The sequence below is a fragment of the Lutra lutra genome, chromosome 12 (assembly GCF_902655055.1).
Source record: "Lutra lutra chromosome 12, mLutLut1.2, whole genome shotgun sequence".
Taxonomy (NCBI): Eukaryota; Metazoa; Chordata; class Mammalia; order Carnivora; family Mustelidae; genus Lutra; species Lutra lutra.
In genome coordinates, this window is record NC_062289.1 from 88,125,563 (window position 1) to 88,139,157 (window position 13,595).

Sequence of the window (13,595 nt, forward strand, 5' to 3'; positions counted from 1 at the left end):
CCTGGCCCCCGGGCCCGGGAGGTCCGGACCGCCCCCTTCCTAGAAAGCTGACCTTGATCCTCAAGTGTGGCCACCAGGGGGCGCCCGCGCGCAGGCGGCTCCGTCCTCCCGCCGGTGACACCCCCACTCGAGCTCGGTCCTCTCCCCTCTCTCCATCTTCTCGCGCCCTCTCCGGCTGGAGCTCTCTCCATCTTCTCTCTTCCTCATTTTGCTCCCTTCCCTCGCTCTCCCTTCACTCTCTCCCTTTTTCTTATCATCTTGTTTTAAAGACAGGGAAAGCAGAGTGAGAAATAAGGTCACCAAAATGCCACTCGGATGGCAGAGAGGGGGAACGACCAGCTCCGGCCCTCGGCCTCAACCCTCTGTTGGTCCAAAGAGGTGGTGGTAGGGGTCGGGGAAGTCTAGAGCGTGCTGGAAATCTGTCGACCCTCCGCAGTATTGACTTTGGTCCCGAGCACCGCTCGCTCCGCCCCGAGAGCCCTGGCAGCGGGCCGGGGTGGGGGTGGGGGGACCCGGGGGCGCCCCGCCGCGCGTCCCGCCGAGGAGCCTCTGCCGCTGCGTGCGGACCCGGGAGGGAACCCCTGAGCGCGGCGTTTCGGTTCGGGCGGCTGCGTCCGGGGGCGGCCCGGCCCGGCGGCCTTACCACACGGCGGCCTCGTTGAGCTCGGGGTTGGGGTGCGACAGGGGTCCGCTGTAGCCGCTGGCGCCGCTCATGGGGAAGGGCGGGCTGGGCCCGCCGCTGAACACCTCGCCGGGCAGGGGGTGCAGCGCGCCGGGCAGGCCCGGCTCGGGGCTTGGCGTGTCCGGGTGCGAGATCATGTCGGTGAACCTGGGGTTGTCGGCGGCGTGCGGGCCGGCCAGCGGCGGCTCCAGCGCTCCCAGCGGCGTCGAGCCGGGTCCCGACGCGGCCAGGAAGCTCGAGTCGGCCGGGGACTGTGCCTGCGACGGCGGGCCGTGCGCGAAGAAGTCGTAGTTGCCTCCGGGCGCGTAGTAGTCGCCTTGATAGTCTGCAGGGGGGACCGGGAGGAGATAGGGAGAGGTCAGAGGCGGCCAGGCCTGGAAGGGGACCCGCGTAGACAGAGGCCCAGACCCAGCGGGGACCGGCGGACACTGATTCAGGTTGGCGAGCCCCGCGGAGACGGGAGAGAGTGCCGCTGGCCGAGGAGGGTCTGCGGGGGAGGATGCAGCAGACCCAGAGCCAGTGTCAGGGAGAAAGACTGTCAGAGGTGCCCAGAGGTCCCCAACACCTACCCTGAGAGACCCGCAGACCAGAGGGAGGGACTCAGAGACAGAAACACAGAGAGAAAGATGTTGTGACTTCAAAGTCAGAGGTTCCCCACAGACAGAAAGGGAGAAAGACAGTGAGTGGCAGGGGAGACACAGACAGTGACCCATCCTAGACCGTGTCTTAGGGCTGGGGAGAGATCCACAGAGAGCCAGAGAGAGACACAGAAACAGCCAGAGACAGGATCAGCGAGAGATCGGCAGAAAACATAGTGACAGGGGAGCCAAGAGGGGACGCAGCAGGGAGCCCCGGGGACTCCGGTCAAAAAAGAGACCTAGAGGCACCAAGACCAAGGCAGAGACAGAGACCAGGACGACGGTCTAGGACAAGCACAGAGAAAGAGATGAGAACAGACGTGTGGTTAGAGACACACTGGTAAAATCCTGCGAGAGACCCAGGGGCGAGAAGAAAGGTCAGGAGAGACAGAGGCGCCCACAGATCCGCCAGATGAGTCAGAGACATCAGAGATGCGTGGAATAGAGCTAGGCGGCGAGGCTGGGGTGGACAGAGACCAGGGCATCAAATGGTTGAGGGGGGCGGCCGCCTGGCAGGGAAGAAGCCAGACCTAGACCCCACACCCCAGCAGCAGAGGGGGACTGGTGAGTTGGGCCGGGCCGGGGACATGGCCAACAGCACTCCAATCTCACAAGGCAGCTGAGTGCCGGCTCCTTCCCCGCGAGTACCCGGTGGACCTGGCCCACCCTTCACCCTCTCTAGTCCAGCCCTGCGACCTTCTGGGTGAATGTGGGGGTCTGGCCATTTGCACCACCTCCCTAGGCCTGACAAGGGAGGGAGGGCATTGGCCTGATCACCCACATCCAACATTTCACGAGTGCTTAAACATGCATTTGCCAGGACACCCAGTTTCTGAAATATTTGGGGACAGAATCCTTTTGAGAATCTGCTGATAGCTATGGGCTCTCTCCAGAAAAATGCAGAAATCGCATTTTTGCCCAAAAAATCAGGGGGCGTAAGGGCTCCAGGTTACAAACCCAGCCATTTTCAATAAATGGTTTCTGCATCAATTGTCTGACCTCTTCCCAGAGTCTTCTCCCCGGGGACCTCCTCCAGGTCGGCCTCCTGAGGGTTTGGGTTGTGGGACCCCATGAAAGGAGCCCCTTGTTGCCGGCACCCGTGACAATAACCCGCTTTGTGCGGTGGGAAAACCAGCACACCCCCAAGCGGGGTTTCCTCTGCAACCCCCCCCCCCCCCCCCCCCCCCCGCCAGCGCTGGGTCTTCGGGTCTCAGTCACCAGGGTGACTTCTGGACGTCCCCTGATGCCCGGCCCCCCTTCTTTCTCTAAACCCTTAAATCAGTCCAAATGGGGGTGCCCTAAGGTGCAGCCTGTAGACGGTTTAAGCAACAGCTAAAACGGTCGCCAATTACTTTTTAAAACCACTCATTCCATTATCCCCGAAAGTGAAGAGAAAGGTTGGAAGCGGCAAATTGGGGCCCCTAAGGGACGGGGATGGGGGACGGCTGCGGCCCGCAGCGAGCCGGCAAGCCAGCAAGGGCCTCGGCCCCCGCGCGGAGCGCGCCGCCTCCGCCCATATGGCGGCCGGGCCGGAGGTAATTGGAACAAACGCCGTCTGAAAAGGGCACAAAAGCCGCAGCTGGGGCTTTGTCCGCGCTCCCACGGGGAGCCGCCGGCCCCGCCGCCCAGCCCCTTTCTCGCCCGCTGCCGGCCGCCGCCGCCCGGATCTCCCAGCTCGGACTAGGCGGGGCTGCCTCCCTGGGGCTGGGGGTTCCTGTCCCCCATTCCGTAGAAAGAGGGGCCCGCGTGTCCTGGCCCCCACCCCATCCAGCAGACGTGCGGGTAGAGGAGGCGGCTGGACTGGTGGGGGCACACCAGTCCTCGGGGAAACCTTTCTTAATTACCCAGGCAGGGAGAAATTCCGGACTGCACCGTCCCACCACCTTCCCGCGCCGGGCGGAGATGGTATGTGGAACGAAGCAAAGATAGGGAGAATTCGTGGCTGAAGACAGCAGGACGGGTCCACCGTCCGAGCTGCCCTCGGTGTCCGCAGCCCCAAACCCGGGCAATGACATCGCACAGTCTCTCCCCAGAAGCAGAGCCGCACAATTTGCCCACAATTTCATGGTGGGGTGGGCCTGGCCAGACCTGAAGATCTAACCTCCTAGGAGGACCATGTGCTGAAGCCTTCCTTCCTGGGTCTGCCTGGGTGCAGCAGGGCCTACCCTACACGTTGGCCCTGGCATTGCCTCCAAATCCACGTGTCTAAGAAAACTCATCTCTCCCCAAACTGGGCCACTAGCCTCCCCGCTCCCCAGACCTGTGGCACTGAACAACTCAGCAGAGATCGGTCTCAAGCACAGGCACTCAGAGGGCTCTCCAAATTCAGAGGCTCAGAAACACAAGGGGGAGGTGTTTTCCTTGAGCCCAAAGGTGGGGGAAGTGAAGGACCATGAATGGATTTCCTAGAGCACCTGGGGTCTCAAAAGCCAGTGAGGGAGCTGGGATGGTCGTGGGGGGTTGGAATGGGTCATCACTGCCGGTAGGAAGGAAATGGAGGGGTGAGGGGACAAGGCAGGAAGGAAAAGAGGGAAGAAAGGGAGCAGCGGGGAGGAGAGTTCACCGGAGCCTGAGCCCCAAAACACCAGCCGCAGAACGCCTCTCTGCGAACTCCAGCTCCTTGCAGAGAGTGGGTAACTGGGTGGGACCATCTCTTACACTTCCAACCCCGGTGAACACTGGTGGGCTTGGGGCTGGACAATGGGCGAGAGTCCTGCCCAGAGCAACTGCCCGCATCCTGGCTAACAGTGCCAGACGCTGAGCGCATAGTCCCCGAGGCGGAACAGGAGGTTTGGACTCGCAAGCTAGCTAGCAGGTGGCCCCGGATGGATTCGGACCCCTCCATCCCTACTGCCTGCGCTGTCCTCCAGTGCCTACGTTCCTGCTGGTGCCAAGTGCACCACACCGCCAAGGGCAAGGGCAGCAGGAAGGCTGGGTGTCAAGTGGGGGCACGGTGCCTGTCGATTTGCAGTGTTCTCCTTGGTATGATGCTTGGAGTGTGGGAGCCTGTGAATCTCTTTGGGTGTGTTTGTCCCTGAGTGAATCTGGGGGAGTGGCGTGCACCTGTGTGTGTTGTTGTATGTGATCACGTGCCTAGATTTGTATCCCTGAGGTCTCTGAACTCCAGTGCGTGCGCACAAGGGAGTGGCACCCGTGTGGCTTGCGTGAGTGCGTGTTTATCTGCGTGTATCACTGTATGGGTGAGTGGACCCATGCATCTGATTTTGTGTCCAGGAGGTATCTATGGGTGAGCGGGCGCCCGTCTTTTGCTGTGTGTCTGTTAAGGGGTGTTCATGATTGTGTATGTTCCGCGTGCACAGAAGGGAGGGAGGGATCCCCGGCGGCCAACAGTGCCCGCGTCCGACGCTGCGTCCTCCGGTCCCTGCGTCCTCAGTCCCCAAAACCGCTGGGGCCTGGTTGTAGGGCAGAGCGTTCCAGGGTGGGCGGGGGTGGGGGTCCTTACCTCCGTAGTAGGTGTACGGAGTGGACCCCAACATCTCAGACTCGTCCAAGCGGCCGCCCAGCGGACGCATGCGCCGCGGACTCCGGAAGAAGGCGTGTCTCCGGGCGCCCAGTGCGCTCAGCTGTTTCATCCTGCGTTCTTTGGACCTTCGGTTCTGGAACCACACCTGGGACCAGGGCGGGAATTGTGAGCTCGGGTCCGGGGTGCCGATGACTCCCTGCCCAGGCCTCCCCTCCTGGGTCCTATAGCCTCCTCCGCAACAAGACTGCCCAGAGGCGGGGGCCGGGCGGATTAGGCCGGGAGAGGTGGAGAGGGGCTTCGGAGAACCAGCCAAGGGTGAAGGATTTCGCGGACCCGTGGGGCGACTCATAAAGACTTGGGCTTCCTGGTCCTCGGCCCGCCCTCGGCCTGACGGCTTTATAAAGGCCTCCCGCCCTGCACGGCTCTAGTCCCGGCCCCTCGGCTCCCCAGCCTCCCCAGCCTCCCCAGCCGGGTTCCGGCGGTTTGTCTGTCTGCCGGCGCACCCGCACAGGGAGGGGGGCACGTGAAAAACCTTGCCCCTTTCTCTGCTCCGAAAGATGGGAGGAGAGGAGGGATACCCCAGTGAGGCTTAAAACGTTCCTTGAACGGGGGCGGGCGGGATTTCGAGGGGTGAGTGACCCGCCCAAGACTGCACCGTCGGGAGTACAGCGGGACTATTCGCGATCTTTTGGTTAGAAGTTTGACCGGCTAGCCCTGACGTCGGGCACACAGTCTGCGCTTCGGCAGACCCGAACTAGGCCCCCTCTCAGCCAAGGGGGCTGGGTGGGAGGCTCCCGGACTCAGCTAGCCTGGGGGAGGGTGACCGGGGCCGGCCGCACCTGGATCACGCGCATGTTGAGGCCGGTCTCCTGCGCCAGCTGTTCGCGGATGTGGCGCGTGGGCTTGGGCGTGGCGGCAAAGGCGGCCTTGAGCGTCTCCAGCTGCTTGGCTTTGATGGTGGTGCGCGGGCCGCGCCGCTTCGTGCCGGAGTTCTGCTCCTCGTTCTCGTTGTTGGCTGTCTCCTTGTCCGACGACGTCGAGTTGTCCGTCTCCTTGGGGTCGTCCTGGAGTGGGTCCTGGAGATCCGGGGACAAACTGCGGTCCGTACAGGATGACACTGCGGCGGACGGAACGGGAAGAGAACAGCGGCGTCAGCGGCGGCCCAAGGTCTCTCCAATCCGGTAGCCGGTTCCCGCCGATCCAGGCCCCCGCCATCCGCGCCAGGTTCCCCTCCGAGCCACGCGACAGCCCCTCCCCCCAGGGGTCCGGCGCCCGCCCACTCTCTCCAGGTGGGGCCGGGCCTTAGAAGGGACCCTTCACAAGCCCTCGGGGCACTTTTGGGCTACTGCTTGGGTAAGGGGGAGGCGCACCCTCTGGGGGAGCGCGGCCTCGGTGGAGAGGGGGAGGGAGGAGGCTACAGATGCCTTCTGGGCCTCAGATCTTCCTCCCCATTTCTCCTTCCTCCGGACCCCAATTGCCGGTCCTCCCAGTGCAGCCTGAAATTCCCAGGAGCTGAAAAGACTCCGAAAAGGGGGGAATTGTGTGTTTCCAAAGTGGGGGAGGAGAGCAACTTGGAAAAGGCCCCTCCGTGGAAGGAGGTGGGGAGGGGAGCTGGTAGTCCTCTCCCGTAGGACAGACTCCAAATGCTATCCCCTTTCCCCAGCCCGCCTTCCCCCCACGCCTCTCTCCCGGCCCTTTCATTTGCCCTTAGAAAAGCTTGATGGGAGTGGAGAGCTCGGAGCCAGGCGCAGAATGCGCACAAGGGCCCAAGTAGAAAGCGCCAGGCTGGCCGGGGGAGGGGGCGGTCTTTTAGGGCCTGAGGCCGCGGAGGGGAGGAGATCGCCTACCGGAGTTGAGGCTGCCCTCCTTGAGGCTGGAGGAGCTCAGGTAGTCGTCCTTGCACACGAACTTGTTCTCGTCGATGACGTAGAGCTCCTCGCCCGTGGACAGTTGCTTGTTACACACCATGCAGGTGAAGCAGTTTAGGTGGAAGACCTTACTGCGGGCCTTGCGCACCAGGTCGCTGGGCGAGATGCCTTGCGCACAGCCCGCACACTTTGTGCCAAAGCGCCTGCACACACAACATGGCCTGTCACCTTGGAGCAGCCCGGGGTCCCGTCCTCTTGAGCCCCTGACCGCTTCCCACCCACCTTGGGCTTTGAGAGGTCCCCATTTCCACATCTGCCAAACGAGAGCCCCCATCCTGTACTCTCTGGCTAGTGCGAGAGAGGGGAGACAAAGGTCCTGGGCCGTTCTTGGGGCTGGGACTGTCACGCCCTGTTCAGGTTTATTCATCCTCCCCAAGGTTTAGAGCAGTGGGCGCAGCCTTCAGCCAAGCACAGACCCAGAGCACCCCGAGATGCTCCCCGCATCCCTGCCAGATCTGCCTGGGCTGCTTGAGACAAACTTGGCCATCCAAGTTATTTACGGTTTAAACTAGGCCAGCCAGGTTTGGGCCACTCCTTGGCTTTGCCTCCTGGATCCTGTCCAGTTTGCTGCGGCCCAGGTAAGGCCAGTTGGCCTGGCTGGCAGGTCCAAGCCATGGGGTGGGGAGCCCCTCTCCTGAGCTGGATCTGAGCAAGCGGGAAGGAACCAATTGCTGATTCCCAGTGCCAGCAGCTCCCAAGGCCTTCCAGTCCCCACTCTGGGACCCGCGGGAGCTAGCTGGCCTTGTGGACAGCAGAGCCTCGGAACAGTGGACTGTGGAAGATAGGGATTGAGTCCCCAACCCCCCAAAATCTCCGGCCCTGGCAGGCACCGGGAGAACGTGACCAGAAGGCAATGCTAAGCCTGCATGGCCATTACGGAGGATCTCTCAAATTCCCCCTTTCCCGCGTTCCCGTTCCCGTTCTAAATCCCTTTCTTTCTTCCTTGAGCGCTTGGAGAAGGCCAGCCTCCGCCAAGTGGGTGGTGGTGGCCAGCACTGGGAGGGGTGAGGTGCAGGTAGAAAGGGAGAACGAGGGCCCAGGACCCTGGGGCCCCACATCTACTCATACCCACGTCTCTAAACAGGGCGAATTTGGGTGACGTTGATGTAGTGAGGGCATTAGAAGCCATAAGTCACTTTTGGCCTTATCCGGCAGTGTAATTGGCCATATGCACCTTATCAAAAATCATTAAGCACTTTGCAAGCACCCCACATTAGGGGCCTCAGGCCTCCAGAGCCAGGGAGTTTACACGTGTAAAGCCGTGGCTGACATTTTCTCCTATTCAAATTCCCTAGTGCCGAGCCGCTGGGGCCGGTGAGCAGCCTTTCTCCACGGTGTTAATCACGCCCCCCTTCCCTCGGTGCACGGAATTCACAGGCACAAAGCCGGCTGCGGGCGCCTGGTGGAAACAGGCAGGGCTGAGCTGCTGGAAAACCCACAGCCTTCCTGGCCATCCCTTGGCGTTTCCCAGGTGGGGGAAACTGAGGCCCAGGAAAGTGATCTGCCCTGGCTCACCTGAGGGCCCCTATGGGCAGCAAGGGAAGGTGACACATCGCAGACTGGACCCTGAAGGTCCTGATTCTCGGCTTCAATTTCGTTTGTACATTTCAAGAGGGGAGGAAATGTGTAAGGAGTTGGTGGAGGAGGGAGCAAGGAGAAGGTTCCCTCCCTCCCTCATCAGAAGAGATCTTCTGGGCTGAGCCCCCTCAGAGTTGGGGAAGTTTCTGTTTGTCCAGGAGGGCTCTGGGGCCCTGGCCTGCTGAAAGGTCAGCCCCCCCCCCCCCCCCCCCGCCCGGGCTCCTGCACTCTGCCTGGTGGGAGAAGCCTCCAGCAGCCCCTAACTTAGGCAAAAATTCTTCCTCTCTCAGAACCGGGTTTGAACTTCCACCCTGGAAGGGATTGAGGTCCCTAGGGTCGCAGCTGCAAGAAAGGGGCAGAGACGCCGGGGAGCAAGTTTGTAAGGGCTTCTTCGCCCTGCCCCACCGCGGCTCCAAGCCGGCCTGGAGGAGAGAACTAGAGCCGGCGAAGCAGCGTTCTTCTTACTCCACCCGGGCTCGGCGCTTTCCCGGACCAAGGACAGGACGAGAGCAGCAGGCTGCCCCGCTTCCCGTGTAAGCTTGTGAGCCCAGGAGGCAGGTTGCGCGGTCTCCCCTTCCCGGGCGCCCCAACGGAGCGCGCTCAGGGCGGGCGCGCAGGCTGCAGGGCGGCCGGCGGCAGGGTGGCGGGGCGGCGGGCGGCGGGCGGCGGGGCGGCGCGGCCTCTTACCTGAAGAAGTCATTTTTGCAGTAGAGCTTGCCCTCGCGCGAGAAGCACTTCTCCGAGAGGTTGGTCTTACACTCGCAGCACTGTACGCATTTGATGTGCCACGCGCGGTCCAGCACGTTCAGCAGGAAGCGGTCTAGGATGGGCCGCTCGCAGCCGGCACAGTGCACCATCATAGCGCCCCGGCGGCTCCGGCCGCCCTGCCCTCCCTTTGGGCCCCCGGCCCTCGGGCCCCCGGGCCCCGCTGCTGCACTCCGCCTCTTATCTCGGCCGCCGCCGAGCGAGTCCGGTCCGGACCAAGACTCAGCCGGTCAAGTCCTTGGGTGATCGCTGGCCTGGCGCTGGGCTGCCCGGGGTGGGGTGGGAAGGAGTGGCTTTCACAGCCTCATGCCCGGGGCCGCGCGTCCCAGTGCTTGTTCCGGGCTCCCCCAGGTGTCTTGGGTGGCTAATGGCCTCGGCGCTGCGGAGCGGCTTTCCCCGGTGGCGGAGGCGCCGGCACTTTCCCCCACTTTCAAGCGGTCCCGATCCTCATCTTTGTCTGGCCGCCGCCTAATTCGCGCATCCTTATTCAGATTTGGTGACGTGGTGCGGCACGTAGGGGGCCCGGCGGCCAATGGGCGCGCGGTGGCCATGGCAACCTCTTAAATTTATAGCATATCTAAATTGGCTACAGCGTTGCGGTCCGGACAGAGCAAAAAAAACAAGGCATCAGTATTGTTGAGTATTAGCTTGTACCTGGTTCGGAGGCTAAGTAAGTATTTACCTTCCAGTTTGGGGCTGGGGGCGGGGGGGCCGCGCGATCTGAAAACTGCATCTCCTTTCCTCTCTCTTCTTACAAACATCTGGGGGCCAGGATTCCAGGGCCTGATGGGAGAGGGACCCCTGCCCCGTTCGCTATCCCCGGAACTTGCAGAAGTTGCCCGAGGCCCGGAGCGCGCTCTATGTCCGCCTCCTCTTCGCGAGTCCAGCCCGCCCAAATTAGACTCCCTCATCCTCTTGTCCCTGGGGTCTGCGCCCTGGAGCTGCGACAGCGCGATTCACGGGGCTCCCAGAGCCGGGCCCAGCTTCTTTTGTCATACACCGAGCTGGGGCCCAGCCTTTCTCATGGACACAGAGAGCGAGCGAGAGCGAGAGAACAAGCGAGCATGAGCGCGAGCCGCGCCCTTTGGGTATCTTTCCCCGCGTAGGCCCAGGCCCAAGTTGGGGGAGGGTGTCATCTGGCCTGGTCGGGGACCCCGGAGTTTCAGGCCTGAGCGCGCGGCCCACGGGGCTCAGGGCGAGATTTGGGGAGGAGGCGGTCTGGGGAGGCGGGTCTTTCTGAAGCCTGATCAGAGGTGGAGGTCACCACGTCTCTCCTTTCCTCGGCGCACCTTCCAGATCTCGGGCCAGCCAGTTAGGGCGCCGGATGAGTGGGTCGCACTGCCCTGGCGGGGAACGCTAGAGATTGCGTGGGCGCTGTTTGCACACCCGGTGCGCGGGCTGTATGTGCAAGTTCCAATCTCTGCAGGACGCATGAAGAGTGGCCCGTTGTTAGGGAGCTGAGGGTCTGGGGAGTGTGGGGGGGGCGGAGGAGTGCTTGCAGGTGTGTGTGAAGAGGGAGATGGGGGTATGGGGGATAGAGGAAGAAGCCAGGCCTCCTTTCCCAAGGGGCCAGCCTGGACCCTGGGCACTCCAAGTTTGGGAGGCCGGGAGGGCTCCGCAGGATTTTTCCATCCTGCTCCCGGAAAGTATTGACAGCGCGCTGACTGGGGAGGTGGGCCCTGGGCAGGAGGGAGCCAGAGAAGTGTGTTTGTGGCAAGCCTTGGCTGTGAATGTGTGTTTGGGTGCATTTACTGAGTTTGTTAGTATATATTTGCTGTTTGAGAATTGCATTTTTGGCTGTTTCTAGACCATAATCCATCATGCGAGTACATTTGGGTATGTGTCTTTTTTGTGCGAATTTGTGTGTTTGTATTTGTGAATAGTTCTGCTGTGTATTTGTCTGTGGACTCTTATTTTCGTTGGTCTGTGTATAGGCGTGTCTGCTTACTTTTGGACACTCGAATGTGAGGGTGTTTGTATATGCATCTGTGTACAACTATTGTGTGTGTGTACTAGCATTGGTGTATATGTCAGTGGACTTAAAAAAATCTGAATGTGTGTGTTTGTGTGTGGGTGACCGTGTGCATGCTATCCCGGGTGGATGTGACCGGGTGTGTTTGTGAATGCAGAATTTTGTGGATTTTTGTTTGTGCTCCGTTCACAATGTGTGTGTCTGCATGGGATAGCAGGTTTTTGTTTATATGACTCCTGGAGGTTTTTTTTTTTGGGGGGGGGTGCGTGTTGTGTGTGTCCTCCTAGCATTGCCTTTGTGGGTTTGGCGGGGACAGGATTTCTGGATGCCTGTGTGGGGGCATTTGGTGGAGGCACAGAGATGCTGACTTCTCTCTCTGTTCCTGTCTAGGCCTAGCTCTGTCCCCCACAGTCTCTAGGGGAGGTGATCTGGCTGGGGACAGGAAATTGACAGGTGCTGGTCACCAGGTGGGACACTGACCCACAGCTGGGCCTCTGAAAAGATGTCCCCAAATCAGGTAGCTGCTGCCTGATGGTGCTGTTACTCCATCCTCTAGCTTGTCCGGGGACAAGTGTCTACACCACGTAGTGTAGCGGTGTGGCTGGTTAGACCCTGGCTCGGCCAGGCACAAGTAGACTGCATCTCGCCTGGTCCCCCCCCCTCACCACCACCCCCCCCCCCCCCGGCCCAGCTGGGAGAGGTCCAAGAGCCCCAGATGAAATCGCAGTTTCTGGAAGCACCTGGCCCTGCCCTCCTGGGGCACGAGGAGCCCTGAGACCCAGCGAGGCAGGGTCCGAGAGAACCAAGAACACAGCAAGAGAGAGGTACCAGGCTGGAAGTGGAGGCCAATCGGGTTGCCTATTCACCCTTTGTTTCACGGGGGTTTCTCTCTCCCACATTCTCTGCATGTCTGTTTTGCTTTCGGTCTCCTTTTCTTTCTGATGTTCAGCCTCTGTTCTCTTTCTGTTTCCCTTTCCCTCTGTTTCTCCATCACTTTCCTTCTTGATTTCACTGTTTTTATTTCCTTCCCTCTGCCTCTCTACTGGGCGTCCAAATCCAGCACCCGACTCAACGCTGCAATGAACAGTTCTCATCGTGCACCACACAGCTATTGGGTTGCTGGAAAACTCACATACAGTCATTAAAAACCCCCATCTGACAGCCTCTGCCCTGCTCTGGACTAGGCGCCCTGAACCTGCCCTCCTCTAACACCCCCCCACCCACCCCGGTCCTCCCTGAGAGCCGGGGTGCTGCATCTTCCCAGCCCTGGCTTTGCCAACACTGCCTGGCTGCTGGGGCCTGTGTACTGGGCTCCACATGGGACATATCCACCCACCCCCACCTCCTGGGTGTGTTTAAATGCCAATGCACAGCCAGGCCCCAGGCTGTGGGAGGTAGCAGGAGTTGGGGACAGTCTCAGAGAGCAGCTCTGGTTCTTCCGGAGCCTGGCTGTTGTTGGGGGGCTGAATGCCGGAATTTGCAGGAGATGAGGGCTCTACTTCCAGAATCCCTGGTCTGGCCTTCTGCCTCCTATATCTGAGTTTGCCCCTTCTCTCCAGGTCACAGACCCTCTGAAGTTGGCCTGCGAGCCTCAGCCCAGCCCAGCCCCAGTCCCAAACCTCCGTGCCCCAGTCCCGCTGCAGGAAACCCGGCTTGGCCTTTGCCAGCCCTCCACCTTCCAGGGAGCACAGAATCCGAAAAACGCCAGCAGACCAACTATTAGACGAATTATCCTGCCCTAACAGCACTAACAGATGGCGACCAGGTAGCAAAATCCCCTCCTATATGTAACTAATAAACCGCTTGTGTCTTAACAGGGTAATGCATGGAGACGCAATGTCACTTATACAAGATGTTGATGAAATTTACTATATAAAAATCTTCCTCCTAGACTAAAGAGTATCAACATTACAACTCGACAGACGGCGGCGGGATAAGTAAAACAGACAAAAGACAAACAAGATAATAATCTGTTTCCAATCACTTAAGCCCTGTAGAGTTAGTAATATGCGGTTTGCATATTCCCCCTTGAGTTCGGTAATTAATTACCGGCGAAGAGGCGCACACCCGCCCGGGGTGGGAGTTTTGAAGCGCGCTGAGCTGAGGCTTGGGTGGGAGGGGTGGGTGGGTGCGGCTTTCCTGTCCTCTCCAGCCCGGGACGCAGGGCAGCGGCCGGAATGGGGACTCTTTAGGGCATCTGGAGCTCACCTACCCCTCAGGCTAAAGAGAATTTTCAGGTGCACCTCCCTACTCACTGGAAACTCTCTTGCGTGGGGTGCGGGGGGAGGGACGTGGCTGTGGTTCAACAGCTCAGAAGGAACGTGGGGGCTTTTCTGGCTGCCGGAGGATCTCCCTTCGCCCCTCTGAAGGCATCCCCTCCCTTTGAATGGGCCGGAGTGGCTTGCTTTCTTGGGGAACCAGCGCTCTGAGGAAACCCGAGGGGTGCGCCCCTCGTCCTCTCCTCCGCGTGGTATCTTGGGCGGCGCAGCGGGTCCTCTCCCGACTTCGATCATTACTTCCCTCCAACCCCCCAGCCAAACGCCTTCTC

At 60.8% G+C, this 13,595-nt stretch overlaps 1 protein-coding gene across 1 annotated transcript; it reads right to left on the bottom strand.

Moving 5' to 3' along the window:
* Positions 1–639: 639 nt before the first annotated feature.
* LHX5 (LIM homeobox 5) lies at positions 640–9,170 on the bottom strand. The gene is made up of 5 exons (XM_047698127.1): positions 8,998–9,170; positions 6,652–6,875; positions 5,644–5,921; positions 4,784–4,949; positions 640–1,007 (listed from the first exon to the last, which is right to left on the bottom strand). The coding sequence occupies exons 1-5, from the start codon at positions 9,168–9,170 to the stop codon at positions 640–642; spliced, it is 1,209 nt and encodes a 402-aa protein (XP_047554083.1).
* Positions 9,171–13,595: the final 4,425 nt, after the last annotated feature.